Source organism: Pristiophorus japonicus, chromosome 6 (genome assembly GCF_044704955.1).
Source record: "Pristiophorus japonicus isolate sPriJap1 chromosome 6, sPriJap1.hap1, whole genome shotgun sequence".
Lineage (NCBI taxonomy): Eukaryota > Metazoa > Chordata > Chondrichthyes > Pristiophoridae > Pristiophorus > Pristiophorus japonicus.
The window spans coordinates 3,327,175-3,352,690 of NC_091982.1; the positions used below are offsets into that span (position 1 = coordinate 3,327,175).

At 44.2% G+C, this 25,516-nt stretch overlaps 1 protein-coding gene across 1 annotated transcript in view; it reads left to right on the forward strand.

Annotated features, from left to right (window-relative positions):
• The first annotated feature begins 1,880 nt into the window (after positions 1 to 1,880).
• tnfsf10l (TNF superfamily member 10, like) overlaps positions 1,881 to 25,516 on the forward strand; it is a 31,302-nt gene continuing 7,666 nt past the window's right edge. The window contains exons 1-4 of the mRNA XM_070881972.1: positions 1,881 to 2,105; positions 7,762 to 7,917; positions 21,382 to 21,418; positions 21,502 to 21,612. Of these exons, the coding sequence (XP_070738073.1) occupies positions 1,914 to 2,105; positions 7,762 to 7,917; positions 21,382 to 21,418; positions 21,502 to 21,612 (496 nt within the window). The 5' untranslated portion in view covers positions 1,881 to 1,913. The remainder of the gene's footprint in view (positions 2,106 to 7,761; positions 7,918 to 21,381; positions 21,419 to 21,501; positions 21,613 to 25,516) is intronic.

A 25,516-nucleotide genomic window follows, 5' to 3' on the forward strand; every position in this document is an offset into this window, starting at 1 on the left:
ACCCTTTCCAGTGCAATCATCTTTCCTGTAATGTGGTGACCAGAACTGCACACAGTACTCCAGCTGCGGCCTAACCTGTGTTTTATACAATTCAAGCATAACCTACTTGCTCTTGTATTCCATGGCTCGACTAATAAAGGCAAGTATTCCATATGCCTTCTTAACCACCTTATCTACCTGGCCTGCTACCTTCAGGGATCTGTGGACCAGCACTCCAAGGTCCCTTTGTTCCTTTACACTTTTCAGTGTCATACCATTTAATGTGTATTTGCTTGCCTTGTTAGACCTCCCCAAATGCATTGTCCGGATTGAATTCCATTTGCCACTGTTCCACCCACCTGATCAGTACATTGATATCTTCCTGAAATCCACAGCTTTCTTCTTCGTTATCAACCACACGGCCTATTTTGGTGTCATCTGAAAACTTCTTAATCATACCCTCAACATTCAATTCCAAGTCATCGATAATATACCACAAAAAGCAGGAGGCCCAGTACTGAGCCCTGCGGAACCCCACTGGATACAGCCTTCCAGTCACAAAAACACCCATCGACCATTACCCTTTGCTTCCTGTCTCTGAGCCAGTTTTGGATCCAACTTGCCACTTTGCCCTGGATTTTTTTTTCGAGCGGCCTGGAAGTCGGTTATAATGGGGGCGGAAGTGGGGGGTGGGGCCGGACGGAGTGTCCACCGCTGTCCGCCTTCAGCAAAGCACTGATGATGTCACCACGTGGGCGCGTCACCACGCCTCTCCCCTTCATTTAAAGGGAGAGCTGCTGCGAGCTCTGCGATTCTTTAAGTTAAGTTCACTCGGCCACCAGAGAGGGTTTCGGCCGGGCCAGCGGCATGGCACCCAAGACGGGGTGACAAGACAGGACAAAAAAAGAATCGGATGGCGGCCGCGGCTGTAGGTCCTCCCCTTTAATGGCAGCCGCACCACCATTTTACACCCACTGCAGGCACAGTGCACCGACAGAAACATTTTCAGTGCGGAATTTCACATTTGGGGAGGGGGGGTGCATTGGCGGTGTGTGCTCCGATGATGCTCTCAGGGCGGATCGGCAGCAGCGGAGTGGTAGTGGGGGAGCGGGTCACCGTCGGAGCGGATTTTTCAAAATGACGGCCATTCAACAAAAAATCCGCGGCCATCCCCGTCCGCTGCGTGGCCGCCGGAACAGGCCTTAAGGGGAGAGCCAATTTGGGCCCCCAAGTCTTTCTTTAGCCAATTTAGCCATGTGACCACTGACCCTTTAATGCCATGGGCTTTAATTTTGCGAACATGTCTATTATTTGTACCTGACTCTTTTAGAAACATAGAAACATAGAAAATAGGTGCAGGAGTAGGCCATTCGGCCCTTCGAGCCTGCACCACCATTCAATGAGTTCATGGCTGAACATGCAACTTCAGTACCCCATTCCTGCTTTCTCGCCATACCCTTTGATCCCCCTAGTAGTAAGGACTACATCTAACTCCTTTTTAAATGTGGAATTTAAGCATGTAAACTAATTGCGAATAATGAACTCTCTTTTGAACATATATATTAATTTAGCAAAAATACTACCGTTACAATGTTTTTGCCAGTAGACGGAAAGAAAATTAAGATACAGAGGAACGTTTTCGTTTTGAGACGTCTGGTGGTCGTGAACGGCGCTATATAAATGCAAGTCTTTCTTTCTAAAGGACGGATCAGGGATTGGGATCCTTGTGATTACTTCTAAAACTTTCCTCGTGGTGTGCACACGAGAGAGGAGAGAAAAATCAGTGAGAGGTGGAACAGCTCTGAACATTACACGGCCAGTGATTTTCAGTAACTGCGGGAGTGTCTGGACCCTCCCACACCAGCTGGAAGATTTTTTTTTTATTTCCTTGCAGGCGGGCAGATAACTTGAGAGTTACTACTCCCTGGGATGCAATGGCTGGACAATACTCCCGATCCAGCTCCTCGGATTCTGCGGCTCCCATGATCACGGCTAGCCCTGGGTCAGCAGCCTCGGCAAATTCCAAGCTGACACTGGGGGTGGTGATCGGCGGGGTGTCTTTGCTTCTATCGCAGCTAGTTGCGACGGCGGGAGTGTTCGTGTATTTCACAAGCGAAATCTCAAAGGTAAACTCTGCCTTCGGGGCTGCAGGCATTAATCTGCAAAGCGAATCGGTTTGACAGTAACAAGAGATTCTCTAAAAATTCGGTGCTAACTCGGATCTGGAAAATAATTGCAGAAAGTCGTCTCCTCTTAGGGACGGGAGAAATAGAAGGAAAACTTTAATTTAAAAATAATCAATGATTATGTCATGGCTGAGTGGCTGCTTGTTTATGCAGGAGATTACAACCGATTTTTTGATTTAATTAAGAATTGAAATGATTGTCACTATTTGCAGTGAAAGCTGCAACGTGGATTGTTACTGTTGTCCCCGAGGAGGCCGAATCTGATTTCTGTTAAACGGTAAACATTAAGATCGAGAAGAAATCGAAAATGAAACACTGCTGGCAGGTTCTGGACTGTGCGACAGTAGATCAGACGAGAGTGTGGGACCTGTGCGAGAGTGTGCAGCTAGTCCAAGGCACAGGTAGTGAGTGAGGTCGGTGTGCGATCGAATACAAATGTGCAATCCAACACACAGGTTTCAGAAGCAATGTAAACAGATTGTGTGTGTTATTCCAAACTGTAAACGCAAATCTTTAAAAATACGTTTGAACTTGTAGAAACAATTGTTTTTATAGATCAGAACAAATCTGTGACTCACTTAAAAGGGGCACTACATGCACAAAAAATATTTTACAAACTTTTATTTTGGAAAAGGAAAAGAGCAAAACGTCACTTTTGCTATAACACACCACATACATTGATTTGTTTTGAGGAGCTAAGTGTGCTGGTAAACAAACATGTAAAATACGCAACAAAAAAAAGAATCGTAGCTGGGGCTGGGAGGGTTTACCGGCAGCGTGCTTACAGAATGGGTTTCAGTTTAAATTGAATTTGACCTATTTTTTTTGAGTCTCCATGGATTCACAATCTTTAATATGTAGCCGGAGGCTGCAAGCCAGCCAGAAGAGGCGGTGTGTTTGCATTCTGAATTGTTCCTGGCAGAAACAGACACAAGCCTTCCCTGAAAACGCAGCCAGAGGTGGCCTGATGGAGGGAGTGATGAGTTGTTGGTGCCACAACAGTACAAACATCTGCAGCAAGCCGCTAACGTTTATCATCACCTTTTTGTTACGCAAAACTAAGACCAGAGTGGATAAATGCTGTGGTGCTCAGGACCCGGAGATAGAGCAGCAAGGTCCCAAATTTGTTCTCTGGTCTGCGCGGAGTTAATCAGTGACAGGAGCAACAACATTGACATCAGCACCCCAGACTAGCAAGGAGGAAATTCAGCAGGGATTCCACTTTTCATTGCTATCCAGTGACTCCTGAAAAATAGAGATGTAGGGATGGTGACAGGACAGGACCAAGCCTGGCTCTGAGCAGCCCTATGGTTAGGATAGCCATCCAATTATCAAAGCTCAAACTTGAAGAACAGTCATTTGAGTGAGGTACTGGAAATTCATTACTGCCCCATGTGTCACTGCTTACAGAGCAGGTGACAGAAAACAGGGAACAAAATCAGGAGGAAATAACTATAAAATAATACATTTGTTACAGTAAATGGAATTCGTGTGACAGTGACATCATTAAACATTACACCCCCCCTCTGTGTGAAATATAGCCCATTAATAAACAGTGATCCTCAGTGATTAATCATTCACATTTCACCATCACCAGCGATTACTGGATAGGAAGTCACCATATTTTTGTAATCAGATTGCAGTGTTAAACTGTCTGTTCGTTCTAGAAAATATGGAAATGATAAAACACTGTCAGACTAGTTGCCTTTATCAATTTATCCCCTTGCCTCAAGCCAGGAGTACAGTTCCATGGGTATTGGCAACAGCCAAGTGGCAACTCTCCAAATACAAGTTTGTACAGAAGGAACAAGCAATTTCATTATGAAGAGCCAATCTCTGAACCTGTTCTCAAGATCCAAAGTAGGGATTTTTCAGCAGGAAGCAATCACTGGTTGGAGAATAGGATCAGGAGCCTTCGCTGATAATTTTCTTTGTTGTTGCTTTGAGGTAATGAGGCCAACTACAATATTCCTACCGCTACCCCTGGGATCACAAAGGAGGCATCAAACCTGGGATCTTCTAGTTTGCATTGCGTTGTACCACACAGGAGGTGCATTTATTCACTGAAGCATTCTGCGAAGCAGGAGGTTTTTTTAAAATATAGTTTGTAAATTGCTTTATTTTTTAATAAATGTACTTGATATTAAATAGAAGTTTGCTTTGTTCATAACAATCCAGCATTTTGTTGAAAGAAATCTCTAGATTTCTGTGCAGTTTTAGAGGATGACACATCACAATTAAATATCTGCACAGCGATTGAAGGAGACTCAAACATCCACTTTGAAACCAGTTTCTCCTGAATAGATGAAATCATAAACATGATGCTGGGATTTAGATATAGGTATGTTTAGTGTTGTTCTTAAAATCATTGAATAATATAGCACAGAAGGAGGCTATTCAGCCCATCATGCCTGCACCCGCTCTTTGAAATAGCTATTCAATTAATCCCACTCCCTGGTCTTTCTCCAAAGCAATTAAAATGTCCTCCCTTCAAGTATTTATCTAATTCCCTTTTGAAAGTTATTATTGAATTGAATTCCACCACCTTTTCAGGCAGTGCATTCCAGATCATAACAAATCGCTGTGTAAAAAAAAATGTTTCCTCGTGATGTCTCTGGTTCTTTTGGCAATTACCTTAAATCTGTGTCCTCTGGTTACTGATCCTTCTACCACAGGAAACAGTTTCTCCTTATTTACTCAATCAAAACCCTTCATGATTTTGAACAGCTCTATTAAATTTGTCCTTTACCTTCTCTGCTCTCAGGAGAACAATCCCAGTTTCTCCAGTATCTCCACATAACTGAAGTCTTTCATCCCTGGTTTCCTTCCAGTAAGTCCCCTCTGCATCCTCTCCAAGGCCTTGACATCCTTCCTAAAATGTGGTGTCCGGAATTGGCCACAATACTCAGCTGGGGCTCAATCAGTGTTTTATTAAAGTTTAGCATAACTTATTTGCTTTTGTACTCTATTCCTCTTTTAATAACACCAAGGACCATATGCGCTTTTTTTTTTAAAAACAGCCTTCTCAACTTGCCCTACCACCTCCAAAGACCTGTGAACATACACCCACAGGTCTCTCTGTTTGTGCAGCCCCTTTAAAATTGTACCATTTAGTTCATATTGCCTCCCCTCATTCTTCCTACCAAAATGTATCACTTCCCCACATTAAATGCCATCTGCCATGTATCTGCCCATTTTACCAGTCTATGTCCTCCTGAAGTGTGTTCCTATCCTCCTTATTGTTCACTACATTTCTGAGTTTTGTTTCATCTGCAAACTTTGAAATTATGTCCGATATAGCCAAATCCAGGTCATTAATATATATCAAAAAGATTTAATGTCCCAACACCAACCCCTGGCGAACACCACTGCACACTGCCCTCCAGTCTAAAAAAACAACCATAATTCACTACTCCCTGCTTTCAGTCCCTTAGCCACTTTTGTATCCATATAGCCACTGCTCCTTTAATGAAATGGGCTTCAAGTTTGCTAACAAGTCTATTACGTGGTACTTTGCCAAACATTTTTTGAAAGTTCATATACACAACATCAACTGCACTAGCCTCATCAACCCTCTCTCTTACTTCATCAAAGAACTCAATCTAGTTAGTCAAACACGATTTGCATTTAATGAATTTCATTTATGCTGACTTTCATTTATTAACACAAATGTATTCAATAGAAGTTATTAAACGTAGTTTGTAGTTTCTCTAAAAAAAACAGCACCACTGATACAAGAGCACAACAAATGAGTCGATCACAAGACTCTATAATGAGCTGCTAGGAGAGGCACTGTAGCAGCCTTGGATGTTTCTTGTACCTCGATGCTTTTTCTTTTCTTGTCCTGCAGTGCCTTGGCATATTACTGTTTATCTTCCCCCAAATCAGCAACTTTCCATATGTGGGATTGTGTGTGTGTGTGTGTTGGGGGGGGCGGGGGGGGGGGTTTGCGGGGGTGACCAGAGCATTTAAGCATTCAGAACATTAATAGAGCAATATTTTATACTGAGTCACCTGTCTTCAGTAGTTAAGACTTTACGTGGTAGCATTCTCACATTTGAGGCAGAAGATTGTAGGTTCAAACCTCACCCCAGAGACTGATGCTTCAATGAAGTACTGGGGGAGGTCTGCACTATCATCTTTTGGATAAGATGGATAAAAAGTACTTCAATGACTTAAGTGCTTTGGGTCATGAAAGGTCTTATATAAATGCAAGTCTTTCTATTAATGCAGAAATTTCCTCCAGACTTTCCCAGCACTGATTAATCTTTAACATTTCAGCGACAGTCACGGATTGCAGTAGAGTTTTCCTTATCAGAGTGAAACATCACACACCTGTTGGCTCTGGTAAACAGGAAAACTAGAAAGTCAACTACAATTTGAATTTATTGTGTTTTATTTCTCCTTTCCTCAGTTTGCCGACTCCTGTTGGATACATGGGTGTTAGCAGCCATCCAATACCTCACCCAAGTGTAGTTGTCCAAATGAAAATATCAACAATTTATCTGGCTAAACCCGATCCTAACCTCACCCAAGGTCGATCATGACTATTTCCCAGCAGGTGGGGGTCACTGGATGAAGCAACGGATCAGGAACCTTGGCTGATATTTTTCCTTTCTTGCTTGAAGACAGTGAGGCAAACTGCAATGTTCTTACCACTGCCTCTGGCTGCGATTAGTCAGCACAGTGTAATTTGAGGCAAGCAGAGGATTTTAAAAAAGTGTGAATTATAATTTTTTTTCTTACTTGAGATTAAACGGAAGTGGTTTATTTGTTAATAACCATACAATAATTTGTTGAAAGAGGAAATGAATTACAAATTACATGTAGAACCCTTACATTTCTCTGCAGTTACACGGTTAACTATCTCCACTACAATCAAACGTAGCTGTCACTAAGTGCAAAATATCCACTTTAAAACTAGTTTCTTCTGATCAGATGAAATGATAATCAATTGATTCTGAATCTAGATATTCAACAGAAGTTGTTAAAAATTATTTGCAGTTTATCTTTAAAATAAAAGAAACACAGCTCTACTGAGACAAGAAGACAACACGTAACTTGCTCATGAGCTCTGTAACCAGCTGCTGAAAAAGGCACAGGAGCAGCCTGGGATGATCTTTGTACCTGGATTTTTCTTTCCTTGCCCTGTAGTGCCTTGGTCTACTAAACTTCACCTGCCCCAGATCAACAGCTCACAGTGAGCAGAATTGTGGGTGTGAGAGTCACATCTGACCATTCAGAACATCAATGCACTAATTTCGTTTGCTAAATTATCTGTCTTGAATGATTAATGTAAATGACAAGGAACTGTCTCAACCAATACCACCAAAAACGCATCAACTGGCCATTGCTGTTTGAGGGATCTTGTTATGCACAAAATGGTTGCTGCATAAAAACAGTAAATGCACTTCACAAAGTAATTAATTGTATATGAGGAGCTTTAAAGTGCTTCAGGAGAGGTGCAATAATATAATAGTGGTCAGAAAAATCCTACTGCATTTGTCAGTTCTGGACTTTAAAATGAAGTAACAGATTCATGTCTTATTTTTTCTACATCCATCCTCACAAAGCCTGTGCTCTGTGCTTTGTTCAGGTTAAAAATCAGAGGTCTTTCCAGGAGTCGTGGTGTCTGAAGAGTGCCAGCAAACTTCAACAACTAATCAGTAATGGGACAGAAGACTTGAGCGATCAGATCAGAAATGATCCTTGCTGGAGACTGGCAAACAGCATTAAATTACTCACAAACAAGGTGATTGATCAGACCACAGTATTGCTATATCAACCCTGGATTTTTTTTCCTGGTTTCCCTCATGTGATGTTCCAGTTATAAGATCACTAACAGCCTATCTGCTCATTTCCCTAGATATTTCAGCATTCTTCAGTTCCTCTATGGGACATTTCAATGTAAGGCACAGGATTCCGGTAGGAGTAAGCTCGCCCTTCCTTCTCCTCCGACCTCTGACTCCACTGAGGGACTGATCATGTTAGATTAAGAACTTTTGATAATCTGTTTGAAACTGTTTACTATTTTTCTGTAACCTGTTAAAATAGCTCTGTTGGGGACTAAGTGAAAGTTAGTTTGCATACCCATACATGCTAGCCCAAAAAAGCCAGAAAAGCTGATGAACAGCTTTAGAAAAGCTGACATCCCAAAAAGACCAATAACTTAAAAAACAGCATACAATAAAAAATAGCCCTAAATAAAAACCCGTGACTAAGGCCATTGCTTCAATGCCACTGAATAAGTTACATTTATTTTTATTACATTGGATTTCAGGAATTTTATTAGTGTTTTGGGGATGAATTCCACAATTCAGTTTTTCTGTGAAAACTGAAACCCTGACGTGGAATCTCATTTGCTAACAGGAGTTTTGAAGCTCCTGAAGACAGAGCAAAAAGCATGGATGCCTCTCCATTGAGCAGTGAGAACTGTTCAAAACAGTCATCACAAACCATCCAACAGTGTGTCAATAAAAGCAGGTCACCCAGATGAGCAGAAATGCATGGGGCACTTACAGTGCTTAATGTGCTACTCATGTTGCTATGAAACCATTACCACAAGAAATCAAACTTCAGCAAGTCTCACCATGAAGTCAACATTATATTTAAACTCCATTCACTTACCTCACCATCATTGCAACATCCAATACTGCAGTAGAGGTGATCCTATGTAACTTGTATGCCTGTTCCATAAAGGAACATTGTACACTAAGGTTCTACATTGTTTTATCAAAATTCAACTCAGCTGGGGCTTCAGTTGCTAGTGGTAGTAATGCACCTATTAATATTAAGCTGACCACAAACCATCAGTTTAATCAAACACCATGTACAGAACACTACACCTCAGCCTTCAGCAAATGCATTTTTTGACTTTCATATAAAGAGCCACTCAGAGCACCTAGCAATTATGCTGGAAGTCTCCAATCTTGAATGTCTATATGAACACATCAAAAAAGGTTTTTGTCTGTACCTGTGTAGAACCTACAAAGAAAAACGCCTCCTTTTCCCTCTTTCTCTTGTGGCACGTACCAAATGCATGGCTGCTCTTCATTTAAATGCGCAAGTCAGATGTGCCACTGTATTTCCCATATTTTTCCCCTTCAGCTTGATCTCCATCTTTAGCTCTGGATTTCAGCCAGCCCAAATTATCTGCTTTCCAAGCCCTTCGTGTGAACAAGGGCCAGAAAAAAAATCACTGTCCACTTCAAAAGTTGACAAAACTGTAGTTTAGTGATGGACTGCTTCAGGAAGGAGAAAATCAGAAATATTTCCATACGGTTATACCTTTTTATTTCCTCCCTCATAATTCAGTAGCGAACCAAGCTGAATACAAAAAGTCAAGGAGAACTGAAAAAGGAAACAAGAGGGGCAAAGAGAGCATAAGAATAGATTAACGGTTAACATAAAAGGGATCTCAAAAGTCTTTTTATAAACATATAAATAGTAAAAGGGTAGTCAAAGGAAGGGTGGGCCGATTAGGGGCCAAAAATGGGATCTTCTTGTGGAGGCAGAGGTACTAACTAAGTACTTCACTAAAGAGGATGCTGCCAATATCACAGTAAAGAAAGAGGTAGTAGAGAAATTGGATAGGATAAGAATAGAGGAGCCACTGAAAAGGTTGGCAGCACTCAAAGTAGAAGAGTCACCTGGTCTGGATAGTATGCATCCTATCTTGCTGAGGGAAGCATGGGTGGAAATTGTGAAGGCTCTAGCCACAATCTTCCAATCCTCCTTAGATATGAGAGTGGTGCCAGAGGACTGGTGGATTGTAAATGTCACACCCTTGTTCAAAAAGAGGAGAAGGATAAACCTAGCGATTACAGACCAGTCAGCCTTACATCAGTGGTGGGAAACATTGAGACATTAATCCCAGACAAAATTAATTGGCACTTTGAAAAATTGATGACAGAGGATGGGACAGTCTTGGATCTGGCCTGGAGGTGACGAAGGTTGAACAGGTTCCCACTGGTTCTATAGTTTAGTTCCACTCCAGCGGGGAGCTTGTTGAGCGTGAGATGGAGCATTGCAGCGAGGAAGATCAAGAAGAGCATTGGCGCAATGACGCAGCCCTGCTTGACCCCGGTCCAGACATGGATTGGGACTGTGGTGAGTCCGTTGGTCAGGATCGCAGCTTGCATGTCGTCATAGAGCAGGTGGAGGATGGCAACACACCTTTGAGGGCAGCCGAAATGGAGGAGGAAGCTCCATAGTCCCTCACGGTTAACAGTGTCAAAGGCCTTTGTGAGGTCAAAGACGAACATAAGAAACAGGTGCAGGAGTCGGCCATTTGGCCCCTCAAGCCTTATCTGCGATTCACTAAGATCATGGCTAATTTGAACATGGACTCAGCTCCACTTCCGTGCCCGCTCCCCATAACCCTATACTCCTTTATCACTCAAAAATTTGTCTATCTCCGCCTTGAATATATTCAATGACCCAGCCTCCACAGCACTTTGGAGCAGAGAATTCCATAGATTTACAAGCCTCTGAGATAAGAAAGTCCTCCTCATCTCAGTTTTAAATGGGCAGCCCCTTATTCTGAGGCTATGTCCTCTAGTTTTAGTTTCCCCTATGAGTGGAAATATCCACTCTGCATCCAGCTTGTCGAGCCCCCTCATGTTGAGGCATGTACAATGTCATCAAAATCCACAGCGCGGCCTTGGACAACGTGGACCACTTACCATACCTCGGGAACCCACTATCAGCAAGGGCAGATATCGACGATGAGGTCCAACTGTTCTAAGACCAGGACTTCAAATCTGGCACCAAGCTTATGGTCGACAGGGCTATAGTGATACCCACCCTCCTATATGGCTCAGAGATGTGGACCATATACAGTAGACACCTCAAATCACTGGAGAAATACCACCAACGCTGTCTCTGCAAGATCCTGCAAATCACCTTGGAGAATGGATGCACCAACGTCAGTGTTCTCGATCAGGCCAACATCTCCAGCATCGAAGCACTGACCACACTCGACCAGCTCCGCTGGGCGGGCCACATCGTCCGCATGCCCCAGACACGAGACTCCCAAAGCAAGCGCTTTACTCAGAACTCCTACACGGCAAGCTATCCCCAGGTAGGCAGAGGAAACGTTTCAAGGACACCCTCAAAGCCTCCATGATAAAGTGCAACATCTCCACCGACACCTGCGAATCCCTGGCCAAAGACCGCCCTCAGTGGAGGAAGAGCATCCAGGAGGGCGCTAAGCACCTCGAGTCTCAACACCGAGAGCATGCAGAAAACAAGCGCAGGCAGCGGAAGGAACATGCGGCAAACCAGTCCCACCCATCCTTTCCTTCAACCACTGTCTGTCCCACCTGTGACAGAGACTGTAATTCCCGTATTGGACTGTTCAGGCACCTGAGAACTCACTTTTAGAGTAGAAGCAAGTCTTCCTCAATTTCGAGGGACTGCCTGTGATGATGATGATGATGATGATGACTTTCAAAGAGCAGCACAGGCACGATGGGCTGAATGGCTTCTTTCTGTGCTGTATCATTCTATGATTCTATTAGATATGGGAACATTAACATTCTCCAAAGACCTGAATTGAAAAAATCTAATTGAGAATAAGGTCAATATGTGGGAGTACCAAAATGTATTGTATGTATCTCTTTGCATGCGCTGAAAAATTGTGCATGCACAGAAGAGATAAGGTTCAAGGGCATTGTGGGGGCGATACAAAATGACCGAGAAACAGCAAGCTTTCGAGGCCCTGAGTGAGCAGCATAAATGGAGTCGAGAAATGCTGATCATACAGTCAATGGTTGGCAACTATGCAAATGGTCTTTCACCTCCAGGACTTGGGTATGAATCCAACTCGGGCTCCTGGGATTTAAAAAAACTCCTCTGCTTGCTGGATGGAATATATTTGAAATGGATTTGGGAAATCTTAGTCCAGTTCCTAATGTTGGCCAGGACATCATGAGAACCCTGTTCTTCTTCGATCTTTTACGTCTGCCTGAGATGACAGACAGGGCCTCAAAGACTGCACCTCCAAAGGTGCAGCACTCCCTCAGTATTGCACTGAAGTGTCAGCTTAGATTATGTGCTCAAATCTCTGGAGTAGGGCTTGAACCCACAAATTTCGGACACAAAGGCAAAAGTGCTACGAGTGAGATATGTTGAGCTTGTTGAAGAGTTTGGTTTGGAACCTCTTATGTTCTTGTATAATAACTGGTGTACCTCATAGATTACAAACTTGTAAAGAGCTATCAGGGTTTAAAGAACATAAGAAATAGGAGCAGTAGAAGAGCATACAGCCCCTCGAGCCTGCTCCACCATTTAATGCGATCATGGCTGATCATGGACTCAGGTCCACTTCCCTTATTCCCTTATTGTTTAAGAAACTGTCTATTTCTGTCTTAAATTTATTCAATGTCCCAGCTTCCACACCTCTCTGAGGAAGCGCATTCCACAGATTTACAACCTTCTAAGACATTCCTCCTCATCTCAGTTTTAAATGGGCGGCCCCTAATTCTAAGATTATCCCCCCTAGTTCTAGTCTCTCCCATCGGTAGAAACATTTTCTCTGCATCCACCTTGTCAAGCCCCCTCATAATTTTATACGTTTTGATAAGATCACCTCTCATTCTTCTGAATGCCAATGAGTAGAGGCCCAACCTACTCAACCTTTCCTCATAAGTCAACCCCCTCATCTCTTGTGGAATCAACCGAGTGAATCTTCTCTGAACTGCTTCCAAAGCAAGTATATCCTTTCGTAAATATGGAAACCAAAACTGCACACAGTATTCCAGGTGTGGCCTCACCAATACCCTGTACAACTGTAGCAAGACTTCCCTGCTTTTATACTCCATCCCCTTTGCAATAAAGGCCAAGATTCCATTGGCCTTCCTGATCACTTGCTGTACCTGCCTACTAACCTTTTGTGTTTCATGCACACGTACCCAAAGGTCCCGCTGTACTGCAGCACTTTGCAATCTTTCTCTATTTAAATAATAACTTGCTCTTTGATTTTTTTCTGCCACAGTGCATGACCTCACACTTTCCAACATTATACTGCATCTGCCAAATTTTTGCCCACTCACTTAGCCTTGCAAGCCAGTCAAGCTCTGCTCTCGCGGTATATTTCCTGATAACAAGAGTGTAAGTACAAGAAATGTATGTAGTACAAAATGCACATATATAGAACACAAAGTGAACTGCCAAAGGTTATTATACCCAGTATCACAGGGCATGCTATTATATAATACTAGTGGATCTCCCATGGAATTGGCCATTGGCTAAGGAAGAAGTTGGAGCTTCTGGCAGTCAGGGACTGTGTGTCTTACGAGGGCAGAGGCTCCCTTTTTTCATAAATCAATGGATTGCCTGGGCCCTCTGTGCCTGAAGTAGAGAGGACACAGCTCCTGGCTGGAGTGGGAAGGGACCAGAAATCAAAGCTCAGATAGGAAGGGGATGAAATGGAGCCTACCTGCAGCACCTGGGGTGTGTCTAGAGGTGGAGCACATGTCACTGTGAGGTCATCCACCTTGGGGGGAAAAAAACAGTAAAAGGGAATATTATTTGAATGGGGAGAAATTACAACATGCTGCGGTGCAGAGGGACCTGGGGGTCCTTGTGCATGAATCCCAAAAAGTTAGTTTGCAGGTGCAGCAGGTAATCAGGAAGGCAAATGGAATGTTGGCCTTCATTGCGAGAGGGATGGAGTACAAAAGCAGGGAGATCCTGCTGCAACTGTATAGGGTACTGGTAAGGCCGCACCTGGAGTACTGCGTGCAGTTTTGGTCACCTTACTTAAGGAAGGATATACTAGCTTTGGAGGGGGTACAGAGGCGATTCACTAGGCTGATTCCGGAGATGAGGGGGTTACCTTATGATGATAGATTGAGTAGACTGGGTCTTTACTCGTTAGAGTTCAGAAGGATGAGGGATGATCTTAAAATAATAAAAGGGATAGACAAGATAGAGGCGGAGAGGTTGTTTCCACTGGTCGGGGAGACTAGAACTAGGGGGCACAGCCTCAAAATACGGGGGAGCCAATTTAAAATCGAGTTGAGAAGGAATTTCTTCTCCCAGAGGATTGTGAATCTGTGGAATTCTCTGCCCAAGGAAGCAGTTGAGGCTAGCTCATTGAATGTATTCAAGTCACAGATAGATAGATTTTTAACCAATAAGGGAATTAAGGGTTATGGGGAGCGGGCGGGTAAGTGGAGCTAAGTCCACGGCCAGATCAGCCATGATCTTGTTGAAGGGCGGAGCAGGCTCGAGGGGCTAGATGGTCTACTCCTGTTCCTAATTCTTATGTTCTTATTTATGTAGTATGTGAGAGCAGAGATGGACCTGGAGCACAAACAGACCCAAAGGTGGTGCACAGCATAGGTTCCGTAAATCGAGTTTGAGGTTTTTGCAGACCTAGGCTGCTGTATGTCAATGTGCCGTAACTGAAGATGCAAGTTTGTTCGGTTAAGCTTTGCCATTTTATTCCTAAGAGCATATGATAATTCACTTATATTAGAATTTACACTATTTAAAACTGTGCTATTATCAAAAGATAACCTCTCTGAATCTGGGTGGATAGTAAGGTGGTACCTGTGTTCTTGAAAATATTTTTCTGCTGAAGTGTGATTGGGCAGAATTTTTTTTTGTGGGGGCGGGGACTTAAGGAATGGTTTTTATGCAATAGGATTGGTAAGTTTAAAAAAAAAAGTATAAAATAACTTGGACTTAGCCAATGAAGAAGAAAAGAAACACTTCAGCAACAAACTAGAAAATTGAAGAACCTGAAAGAACATTGACAGATGCTCATGATAAATGCGACAAACATGATGTTCATTGAAGAGGCAACAACTTGAATTGATATCATTCTTTTAATGTAAAAAAAAATGTACCAAGGCACTTCACAGAAACATAAGAAAAAATTGAAAAACATGCCTAAGAAGGAGATGATAGGTAAAACGACTAAAATCTTGGTCAAAGAGGTGTGTTTTAAGAAAGGTTTTAAAGGAAGTAAAGGAGGTGGCGAGACGGAGGATATGCTAGAGCATGCAGCCAAGGTGACTGAAGGCTTTGCCGATATGGTGGGGAGAAATGGAGTAGTGAATGCGCAAGAAACGAGAGAGAGGAACAGAGTTTGGTGTGGGCTGTAGGAGGTTACATAGATAGGTAAGGACAAGCCATGAAGGGATTTAAACACAAGGATGATCATTTTAAATTTTAAGGCTTTGGGAAACCAGAAGCCCATTGACTCTAGGTCAACAAGGACAGAGGTCATGGTGAGCAGGATTTAGTGTGGGATCGGATACGGACAGCATAGTTTTGTAAGAGCTGTGGTTTACAGAGGGTGGAGGATGGGAGGCCACTTAGGAGAGCATTGGGATAGTCAAGCCTGAAGGTGACAAACACATGGATGAGGGTTTCAACAGCAAATGGGCTGAGACAGAGGTGGATGATGTTATGGAGGTGGAAGTAGGCAGTCTTTATAATGGAGAGGATCAAATAGGATGCCAAGGTTGCAAGCAATCTGGTTCAACATGAGTGGTCAGGTAGGGGGATGGAATCGATAACAAGGATACAGAGTTTGTGGCAGGGTCCGAAGACAATGGCGTCGGTCATATTAATGTTTAGCTGGAGGAAACTGCAGCTCATCCAAGATTGGATGTCTGCCAATCAGTCTGACAATACAGAGGCAGTGGAGGGAGTAAAGTGGTGGTGAAGAGGCTGTCATCAGCATACATATGGAAGCCCACTCCATGTCTGCAGATGATGTCGCCAAGCAGCAGCATGAGGAAGAGGAAGAGGCCAAGGATTGATCTTTGGAAGACTCTGGTGTTATGTATGTTAACTGGGTTTTACCTGCCACCTGAGGGCAGGACTGTCGGAGTCCTGATGGTCACTGGCAGACACGTGCAAGCTGTGTATATAATGTAGGCAGCCATGTTGAATCCTCACTTTGAGAATAAATAAACTGGAGTAAGATCATGCCTGAACTAGCTCACCGTACTTAGCCTCGTGGAGTTATTCGATACTTAACAATTGGCCATCAGTTAAAAATACGAACTTTCACGCAACCATGTCTGTTAGAATTTTGAGAGATTCGTGGAAGGGGAAGACTGGGAGGATTTCACCGATCGCCTTGGCCAGTACTTCATAGCCAACAGATTGGAAGGAACCGATAACGCAATTAAGCGCAGGGCGGTTCTCCTCACCGTTTGTGGGTCAAAAATGTATGGCCTTATCAAGAATCTACTCTCACCGACTCAACCAATGGATAAGACTTACGATGAAATGTGTACGCTGGTTCGGAACCACTTTAAACCGAAGGAATGTCTCATCATGGCGAGGTATCATTTCTATATGCATAATCGCTCTGAGGGCCAGGATGTGGCAGAATTTGTCACCGACCTGAGACGTCTCGCTGGGCCGTGCAACTTCGGAGCTGCATTGAAGGAAATGCTGCGGAACTTTTCATGCTTGGCATTGGCCACGAGGTCATCCTTTGAAAGCTGCTGGCTGCTGAATCTCTAGACCCGAGCAGGGCCTAGGCATGCATGTTCACGGATGAAAACTCGAAACAGATATCTTCCCAGCAAGTACTGTGCATAAAATATCATCGGCAGGCAGAGCTGCACATGGCAGGGCCTACTCGTCCACGTTCGTACGACCTGTCACTGCTCAAAGTCCGCCATCGGGGGTGAATCAAATCTCGCCTTGTTGGCATTGCAGGGACTATCATCAGGCCCATCAATGCCGATTCAAGCAATACGTGTGCAAAGGCTGTGCAACAATGGGGCATCTTCAGCGAATATGTCCGCAACCGAGCAAGCGTGCTGCGGCACACCATGTGGCTGAGGATGATCGATCCAGCGTGGATCAAGCGGCAACTCAACCCGAGGTACAGGACGAAGAAGTGTATGGGGCACATTCTTTTACCAAAAGTCCTCCGATAATGCTGGAAGTTAAATTAAATGGGGTTCCAGTATCCATGGAATTGGACATGGGTGCGAGTCAGTCAATAATGAGCCAGAGGGCTTTCGAAAAGCTGTGGGACACGAAGGCAAAAAGACCCAAACTGAGCCCAATCAATGCAAAGCTGCGTACCTACACCAAAGAGCTCATACCAGTCATTGGCAGTGCGGCAGTAAAGGTATCGTACGATGGAGCTGTGCATGATTTATCGTTGTGGATCGTTCCAGGCAATGGCCCAACGCTGTTCGGCAGGAGTTGGCTTGAGAAAATTAAATGGAACTGGAACGATATTAAAGCCGTATCATCAGTGGGTGATGCTTCGTGTGCTAAAGTGCTGAGCAAGTTTCCCTCGTTGTTTGAACCAGGCATCGGCAACTTCACAGGAGCCAAGGTGCAGATCCACCCAGGCCCGGATGCAAGATCCGTCCATCACAAGGCTCGGGCGGTTCCGTACATGATGAGGGAGAAGGTCGAGATCGAACTGGACAGTCTTCAACGGGAAGGAATCATATCACCAGTCGAGTTCAGTGAATGGGCCAGTCCAATTGTCCCGGTGTTGAGAAGTGATGGCACGGTCAGGATCTGCGGCGACAACAAGGTAACGATCAACGAGTCTCGATACAGGATCAGTATCCGTTACCCAAGGCTGACGAGCTGACCTCCGCTTACATAACACAGGGGCTGGTCGAAGCGTCGAAAATACTGACTTACATCAACACGCACAAAGGACGGTTTATATACCGCAGGTGCCCTTTCGGAATTCGCTCGGCAGCAACCATATTTCAGAGAAACATGGAGAGTTTGTTGAAGTCTGTCCCGAGAACCGTCGTGTTCCAAGATGACATCCTGATCACCGGTCGCGACGCCACCGAACACCTGCACAACCTGGAAGAGGTTCTACGTCGTCTGGACAGAGTGGGACTCAGGCTAAAACGCTCCAAGTGCATTTTCATGGCACCAGAAGTCAAATTCCTGGTGAGAAAGATTGCAGCAGACAGCATCAGGCCTACGGACTCGAAGACAGAGGCCATCAAGAATGCACCCAGACCGCAGAGTGTGATGGAGCTGCATTCGTTCCTGGGTCTTCTCAACTATTTCGGTAACTTTCTACCTAGTTTGAGCACATTGCTAGAGCCCTTGCACATGTTGCTGAGAAAGGGTAATGACTGGGTTTGGGGCAAATCTCAAGACAGGGCCTTTGAGAAGGCCAGGAACCTGCTATGTTCCAATAAATTACTGGTACACTATGACCCATGTAAGCAGTTAGTGCTGGCCTGCGACGCCTCATCATATGGGGTCGGTTTGTGCTCCAGCCAGCCAATGTATCAGGCAAACTCCAACCAGTTACATACTCGTCCAGAAGTTTGTCTAAGGCTGAAAGAGCCTATAGTATGGTGGAGAAAGAGGCTTTAGCATGTGTATATGGGGTTAGGAAAATGCACCAATACCTGTTTGGGCTTCGGTTGAGCTTGAAACAGACCACAAGCCGCTCATTTCATTGTTTTCTGAGAGCAAAGGTATAAACACCAATGCCTCGCCCCACATACAAAGATGGGCATTGACATTATCCGCGTATGATTATGTCATCCACCACAGACCAGGCACTGAAATGTGCTGATGCACTTAGCCGGCTACCATTGCCCACAACTGGGGTATAAATGCCGCAGCCCGCAGACTTACTGCTGGTCATGGATGCCTTCGAGACTGAGGGGTCACCCGTCACGGCTCGCCAAATTAGGACCTGGACCAGCCAGGATCCTGTACTGTCAAGTGTAAAAAGGTGTGTCCTAAATGGAAATTGGTCTGCCATTCCCAGGGAAATGCAGGATGACATTAAGCTTTATAGCCGCCGCAAAGATGAATTGTCTATTCAGTCTGATCGTCTGTTATGGGGTAATCGTGTTGTTATGCCAAAAAAAGGCAGGGAAACTTTTGTTCGAGATTTACACAGTACCCACCCAGACATTGTCATGATGAAGGCCATTGCCAGGTCTCACGTTTGGTGGCCTGGCATTGACTGGGACTTGGAGACATGCGTGCATCAGTGCAACACTTGCATGCAACTGAGTAACGCACCTGTGGAGGCTCCACTGAGTCTGTGGTCATGGCCATCCAAACCGTGGTCAAGGATCCACATAGACTTTGCCGGCCCCTTTGTCGGCAAAATATTTTTAGTGGTCGTGGACGCTTACTCCAAATGGATTGAATGCGTAATCATGTCATCCAGCACGTCCACAGCCACTATTGAAAGCTTCCGGGCCATGTTCGCCACCCATGGCCTGCCCGACGTTCTTGTCAGCGACAATGGACCATGTTTCACCAGTTCAGAGTTCCATGAGTTTATGACCTGTAATGGCATCAAGCATGTCAGGTCTGCCCTTTCAAACCCGCGTCTAATGGTCAAGCGGAGCGGGTTGTCCAAACCATTAAGCAGAACCTAAAACACGTGACTCACGGCTCCCCACAGACCCGCTTGTCCCGCATTCTGCTCAGTTACCGGACGAGACCCCACTCGCTCACCGGGGTCCCTCCTGCCGAGCTGTTAATGAAGAGAGGCCTCAAAACCAGGCTCTCCCTCAATGGGCAGGATCTCAATGATCACGTTGAAACCAGAAGGCAACGGCAGCAATGGTACCACGATCGCGCGGCCTTATCACGTGACATTGCTGTTCATGACCCTGTGTTTGTTCTGAATTATGGTCATGGTCCAAAGTGGGTTGCTGGCACGGTTTTGGCCAAGGATGGGAACAGGGTGTTTGTAGTCAAACAGTTAAATGGCCAAATGTGCAAGAGGCACATCGACCCAACCAAACTGCGATTCACATACAACCCAGAACAAATTGAAGATGACATCATCATCGACCAACCAACACACATCCAACCATCAGTTGATCCTTGTGTCATTCACAGACGAACCTACCATCCCCGACAGTCCTGTCAGACCGACTGCTCCGCAATGCAGCAATGGTCCTACTAACTCACCCAAGCTTGGGTTCAAACTGAGAAGATCAACCAGGGAGCGGAAGGCCCCGGACCATCTCAACTTGTAATTACAACCTGTACCAAGGACTTTGGGGGGAATGATGTTATGTATGTTAACTGGGTTTTACCTGCCACCGGAGGGCGTGACTGTCGGAGTCCTGATGGTCACTGGCAGACACGTGCAAGCCGTGTATATAATGTTGGCAATCATGTTGAATCCTCACTTTGAGAATAAATAAACTGGAGTAAGGTCTTGTCTGAACTAGCTCACCGTACTTAGACTCGTGGAGTTATTCGATACTTAACATCTGGATGTAATGGTGTGGGGTTGGGAAGAGAAGCAATTGCTGGAGATACTGTGGCATGATAAGATAGGTAAGAGTGGAATCAAGCGAACGTAGACACTGAGCTGGACACCGAAGGAGAAGTGTGAGAGAAGAATGGTGTGGTTGACTGTGTCAAAGACTGCAGAGCGGACAAGGAAGGATAATGCAGACAGTCGCAGGATATAATTTGTAACTTTGGTTCGGGCCGGTTTGTTGCTGTGGCAGGATGGAAACCTAATTGGAGAGTTTCACACAGGGCGTTGCGGAAAGGATGGGCAGTTTTCGGAGGCAACAACACATTTAAGGATTTTGGAAAGAAAAAGGAGATTGGAGATGGGCAGTAGTTTGCAAGGACAGAGGGGTGAAAGGTGCATTTATTTTGAGGAGGGGAATCATGGTGGTGGCTTTGAATGGGAGGAAGAAAGCACCCGAGGGGAGGGAACCATTTACACGGTCAGTTAGAAAAGCTTCTTTGATTGATATACAGGAGTGTTACTTCTCGTGACAGCATATTAAGTATGGGGACATTATATTTAGTACCATACATAATATACACAGCAACATTATGTCCCAGTAGATCACAGTGTCTTTAGTAGCCATATACCTGCATAGTGTGTTTTTCAGCAAAACAATCACAGATAGATGAACCATAGGTGAACACATTAAGGTGAATTATACATTTCTCGGTGACCTGCAGTGTTCAACAACTACAACTTGCATTTATATAGCGCCTTTAACATAATAAAATGTCCCATTAACCAGGGCTCCTGCCCAGCTTGGAAACAGACAGCTATAGATGTAGAAGATCTGGGAATCCTGTCGAGGGTCAGGTGTTTCTGTGACCTTGTTGCACTGATAATCTGCTGAGCCTGAGGATCGAATGGTTGAAAATGCCGCTTCTGTCAGTTGAAAGTAAACATGTTGACTTGTGAAATGTAAACTCTCAACTTTCTTCCCAATAAAATTTCCTTCAGGTAGCAGACAACACTGTCAAGCAACGTATCATAAAAGGTGAGCTTATTGCACATTCAAACACATTAACAACCACTCACGCAACAATTTCAGATCACTTACACAACTGTATTTCTTTCCAGATGTAATGAACAATTTACCTGTAGGTGTCTTGAAATCTGCAGTGCAGCTTGATGACAAATCATCACACCGTCCCTCTGCTCATCTCTCAGTACGATTCGGTTCTCTACCAGGTCAGTGCAGGGTTCATTTGACCAGCTGTACTTTTCACGCAAAAGGCCTTTTTCTTCCTTCTCAAAGTGTTGGTTGCCACAGACATACAAAAGGATAGAACATACCACTGTGGGACAACACAGTGCTGAAACATATTGTAATGCTATTGTATGGCACTGCAGTAATGGGATGTGGATATATTTCCACAATCCATCATGCCTTTGAGTTCTTGATCTCGGGCACATTGCTATGGGAAAGTAGGAAATGGAAGGCAGGCAATTTTTTACAGTAAAGGAGTATGGGAGTCATCCATGGAATTCTATTGTACATGTTCTAGTTGTCAATAATGCCAAAAATTGATACTACATAAGAACATAAGAATTAGGAACAGGAGTTGGCCATCTAGCCCCTCGAGCCTGCTCTGGCATTCAACAAGATCATGGCTGATCTGGCCGTAGACTCAGCTCCACTTACCCGCCCTCTCCCCATAACCCTTAATTCCCTTATTGGTTAAAAATCTATCTATCTGTGATTTGAATACATTCAATGAGCTAGCCTCAACTGCTTCCTTGGGCAGAGAATTCCACAGATTCACAACCCTCTGGGAGAAGAAATTCCTTCTCAACTCGGTTTTAAATTGGCTCCCCCGTATTTTGAGGCTGTGCCCCCTAGTTCTAGTCTCCCCGACCAGTGGAAACAACCTCTCTGCCTCTATCTTGTCTATCCCTTTCATTATTTTAAATGTTTCTATAAGATCACCCCTCATCCTTCTGAACTCCAACGAGTAAAGACCCAGTCTACTCAATCTATCATCATAAGGTAACCCCCTCATCTCCGGAATCAGCCGAGTGAATCGTCTCTGGACCCCCTCCAAAGCTAATATATCCTTCCTTAAGTAAGGTGACCAAAACTGCACGCAGTACTCCAGGTGCGGGCTTACCAATACCCTGTACAGTTGCAGCAGGACCTCCCTGCTTTTGTACTCCATCCCTCTCGCAATGAAGGCCAACATTTCATTCACCTTCCTGATTACCTGCTGCACCTGCAAACTAACTTTTTGGGATTCATGCACAAGGACCCCCAGGTCCCTCTGCACCGCAGCATGTTGTAATTCCTCCCCATTCAAATAATATTCCCTTTTACTGTTTTTTCTTCCAAGGTGGATGACCTCACATTTTCCGACATTGTATTCCATCTGCCAAACCTTAGCCCATTCGCTTAACCTATCTAAATCTCTTTGCAGCCTCTCTGTGTCCTCTACACAACCTGCTTTCCCACTAATCTTTGTGTCATCTGCAAATTTTGTTACACTACACTCTGTCCCCTCTTCCAGGTCATCTATGTATATTGTAAACAGTTGTGGTCCCAGCACCGATCCCTGTGGCACACCACTAACCACCGATTTCCAACCCGAAAAGGACCCATTTATCCAGACTCTCTGCTTTCTGTTCACCAGCCAATTCTCTATCCATGCTAATACATTTCCTCTGACTCCGCGTACCTTTATCTTCTGCAGTAACCTTTTGTGTGGCACCTTATCGAATGCCTTTTGGAAATCTAAATACACCACATCCATCGGTACACCTCTATCCACCATGCTCGTTATATCCTCAAAGAATTCCAGTAAATTAGTTAAACATGATTTCCCCTTCATGAATCCATGTTGCGTCTGCTTGATTGCACTATTCCTATCTAGAAGTCCCGCTATTTCTTCCTTAATGATAGCTTCAAGCATTTTCCCCACGACAGATGTTAAACTAACTGGCCTATAGTTACCTGCCTTTTGTATGCCCCCTTTTTTAAACAGAGGCGTTACATTAGCTGCTTTCCAATCCGATGGTACCTCCCCAGAGTCCAGAGAATTTTGGCAGATTATAACGAATGCATCTGCTATAACTTCCACCATCTCTTTTAATACCCTGGGATGAATTTCATCAGGACCAGGGGACTTGTCTACCTTGAGTCCCATTAGCCTGTCCAGCACTACCTCCGTAGTGATAGTGATTGTCTCAAGGTCCTCCCTTCCCACATTCCCATGACCAGCAATTTTTGGCATGGTTTTTGTGTCTTCCACTGTGAAGACCGAAGGAAAATAATTGTTTAAGGTCTCAGCTTGGCCTCAACTCCACTTTCCTGCCTGTTAATAAAGGATGATATCAGGGCAGTTGTGAGAGATGATATTGGCTCTAATGAACAAAATGTTGAATCATTGTGGGTGGAGATTAGAGATGGTAAGGGGAAAAAGTCACTGGTGGGCGTAGTTTATAGGCCCCCAAATAATAACTTCACGGTGAGGCTGACAATAATCAAGGGAATAATGGAAGCATGTGAAAAAGGAACGGCAGTAGTCATGGGGGATTTTAACCTACATATTGATTGGTCAAATCAAATCGCATGGGGTAGCCTGGAGGAGGAATTCATAGAATGCATACGGGATTGTTTCTTAGAACAGTATGTTACAGAACCTACAAGGGAGCAAGCTATCTTAGATCTGGTCCTGTGTAATGAGTCAGGAATAATAAACGATCTCCTAGTAAAAGATCCTCTCGGAATGAGTGATCACAGTATGGTTGAATTTGTAATACAGATTGAGGGTGAGGAAGTAGTGTCTCAAACAAGCGTACTATGCTTAAACAAAGGGGACTACAGTGGGATGAGGGCAGAGTTGACTAAAGTAGACTGGAAACACAGACTAAATGGTGGCACAATTGAGGAACAGTGGAGGACTTTTAAGGAGCTCTTTCATAGTGCTCAACAAAAATATATTCCAGTGAAAAAGAAGGGCGGTAAGAGAAGGGATAACCAACCGTGGATAACCAAGGAAATAAAGGAGAGTATCAAATTAAAAACCAATGCGTATAAGGTGACCAAGGTTAGTGGGGAAACTAGAAGATTGGGAACATTTTAAACGACAGCAAAGAATGACTAAGAAAGCAATAAAGAAAGGAAAGATAGATTACGAAAGTAAACTTGCGCAAAACATAAAACAGATAGTAAAAGCTTTTACAGATATATAAAACGGAAGAGAGTGACTAAAGTAAATGTTGGTCCCTTAGAAGATGAGAAGGGGGATTTAATAATGGGAAATGTGGAAATGGCTGAGACCTTAAACAATTATTTTGCTTCGGTCTTCACTGTGGAAGACACAAAAACCATGCCAAAAATTGCTGGTCACGGGAATGTGGGAAGGGAGGATCTTGAGACAATCACTATCACTAGGTTAGTAGTGCTGGACAGGCTAATGGGACTCAAGGTAGACAAGTCCCCTGGTCCTGATGAAATTCATCCCAGGGTATTAAAAGAGATGGCGGAAGTTATAGCAGATGCATTCGTTATAATCTGCCAAAATTCTCTGGAGTCTGGAGAGGTACCATCGGATTGGAAAGCAGCTAATGTCACGCCTCTGTTTAAAAAAGGGGGCAGACAAAAGGCAGGTAACTATAGGCCGGTTAGTTTAACATTTGTAGTGGGGAAAATGCTTGAAGCTATCATTAAGGAAGAAATAGCGGGACATCTAGATAGGAATAGTGCAATCAAGCAGACGCAACATGGATTCATGAAGGAGAAATCATGTTTAACTAATTTACTGGAATTCTTTGAGGATATAACGAGCATGGTGGATAGAGGTGGACTGATGGATGTGTATTTAGATTTCCAAAAGGCATTCGATAAGGTGCCACACAAAAGGTTACTGCAGAAGATAAAGGTACATGGAGTCAGAGGAAATGTATTAGCATGGATAGAGAATTGGCTAGCTAACAGAAAGCAGGGAGTCGGGATAAATGGGTCCTTTTCGGATTGGAAATCGGTGGTTAGTGGTGTGCCACAGGGATCGGTGCTGGGACCACAACTGTTTACAATATACATAGATGACCTGGAAGAGGGGACAGAGAGTAGTGCAACAAAATTTGCAGATGACACAAA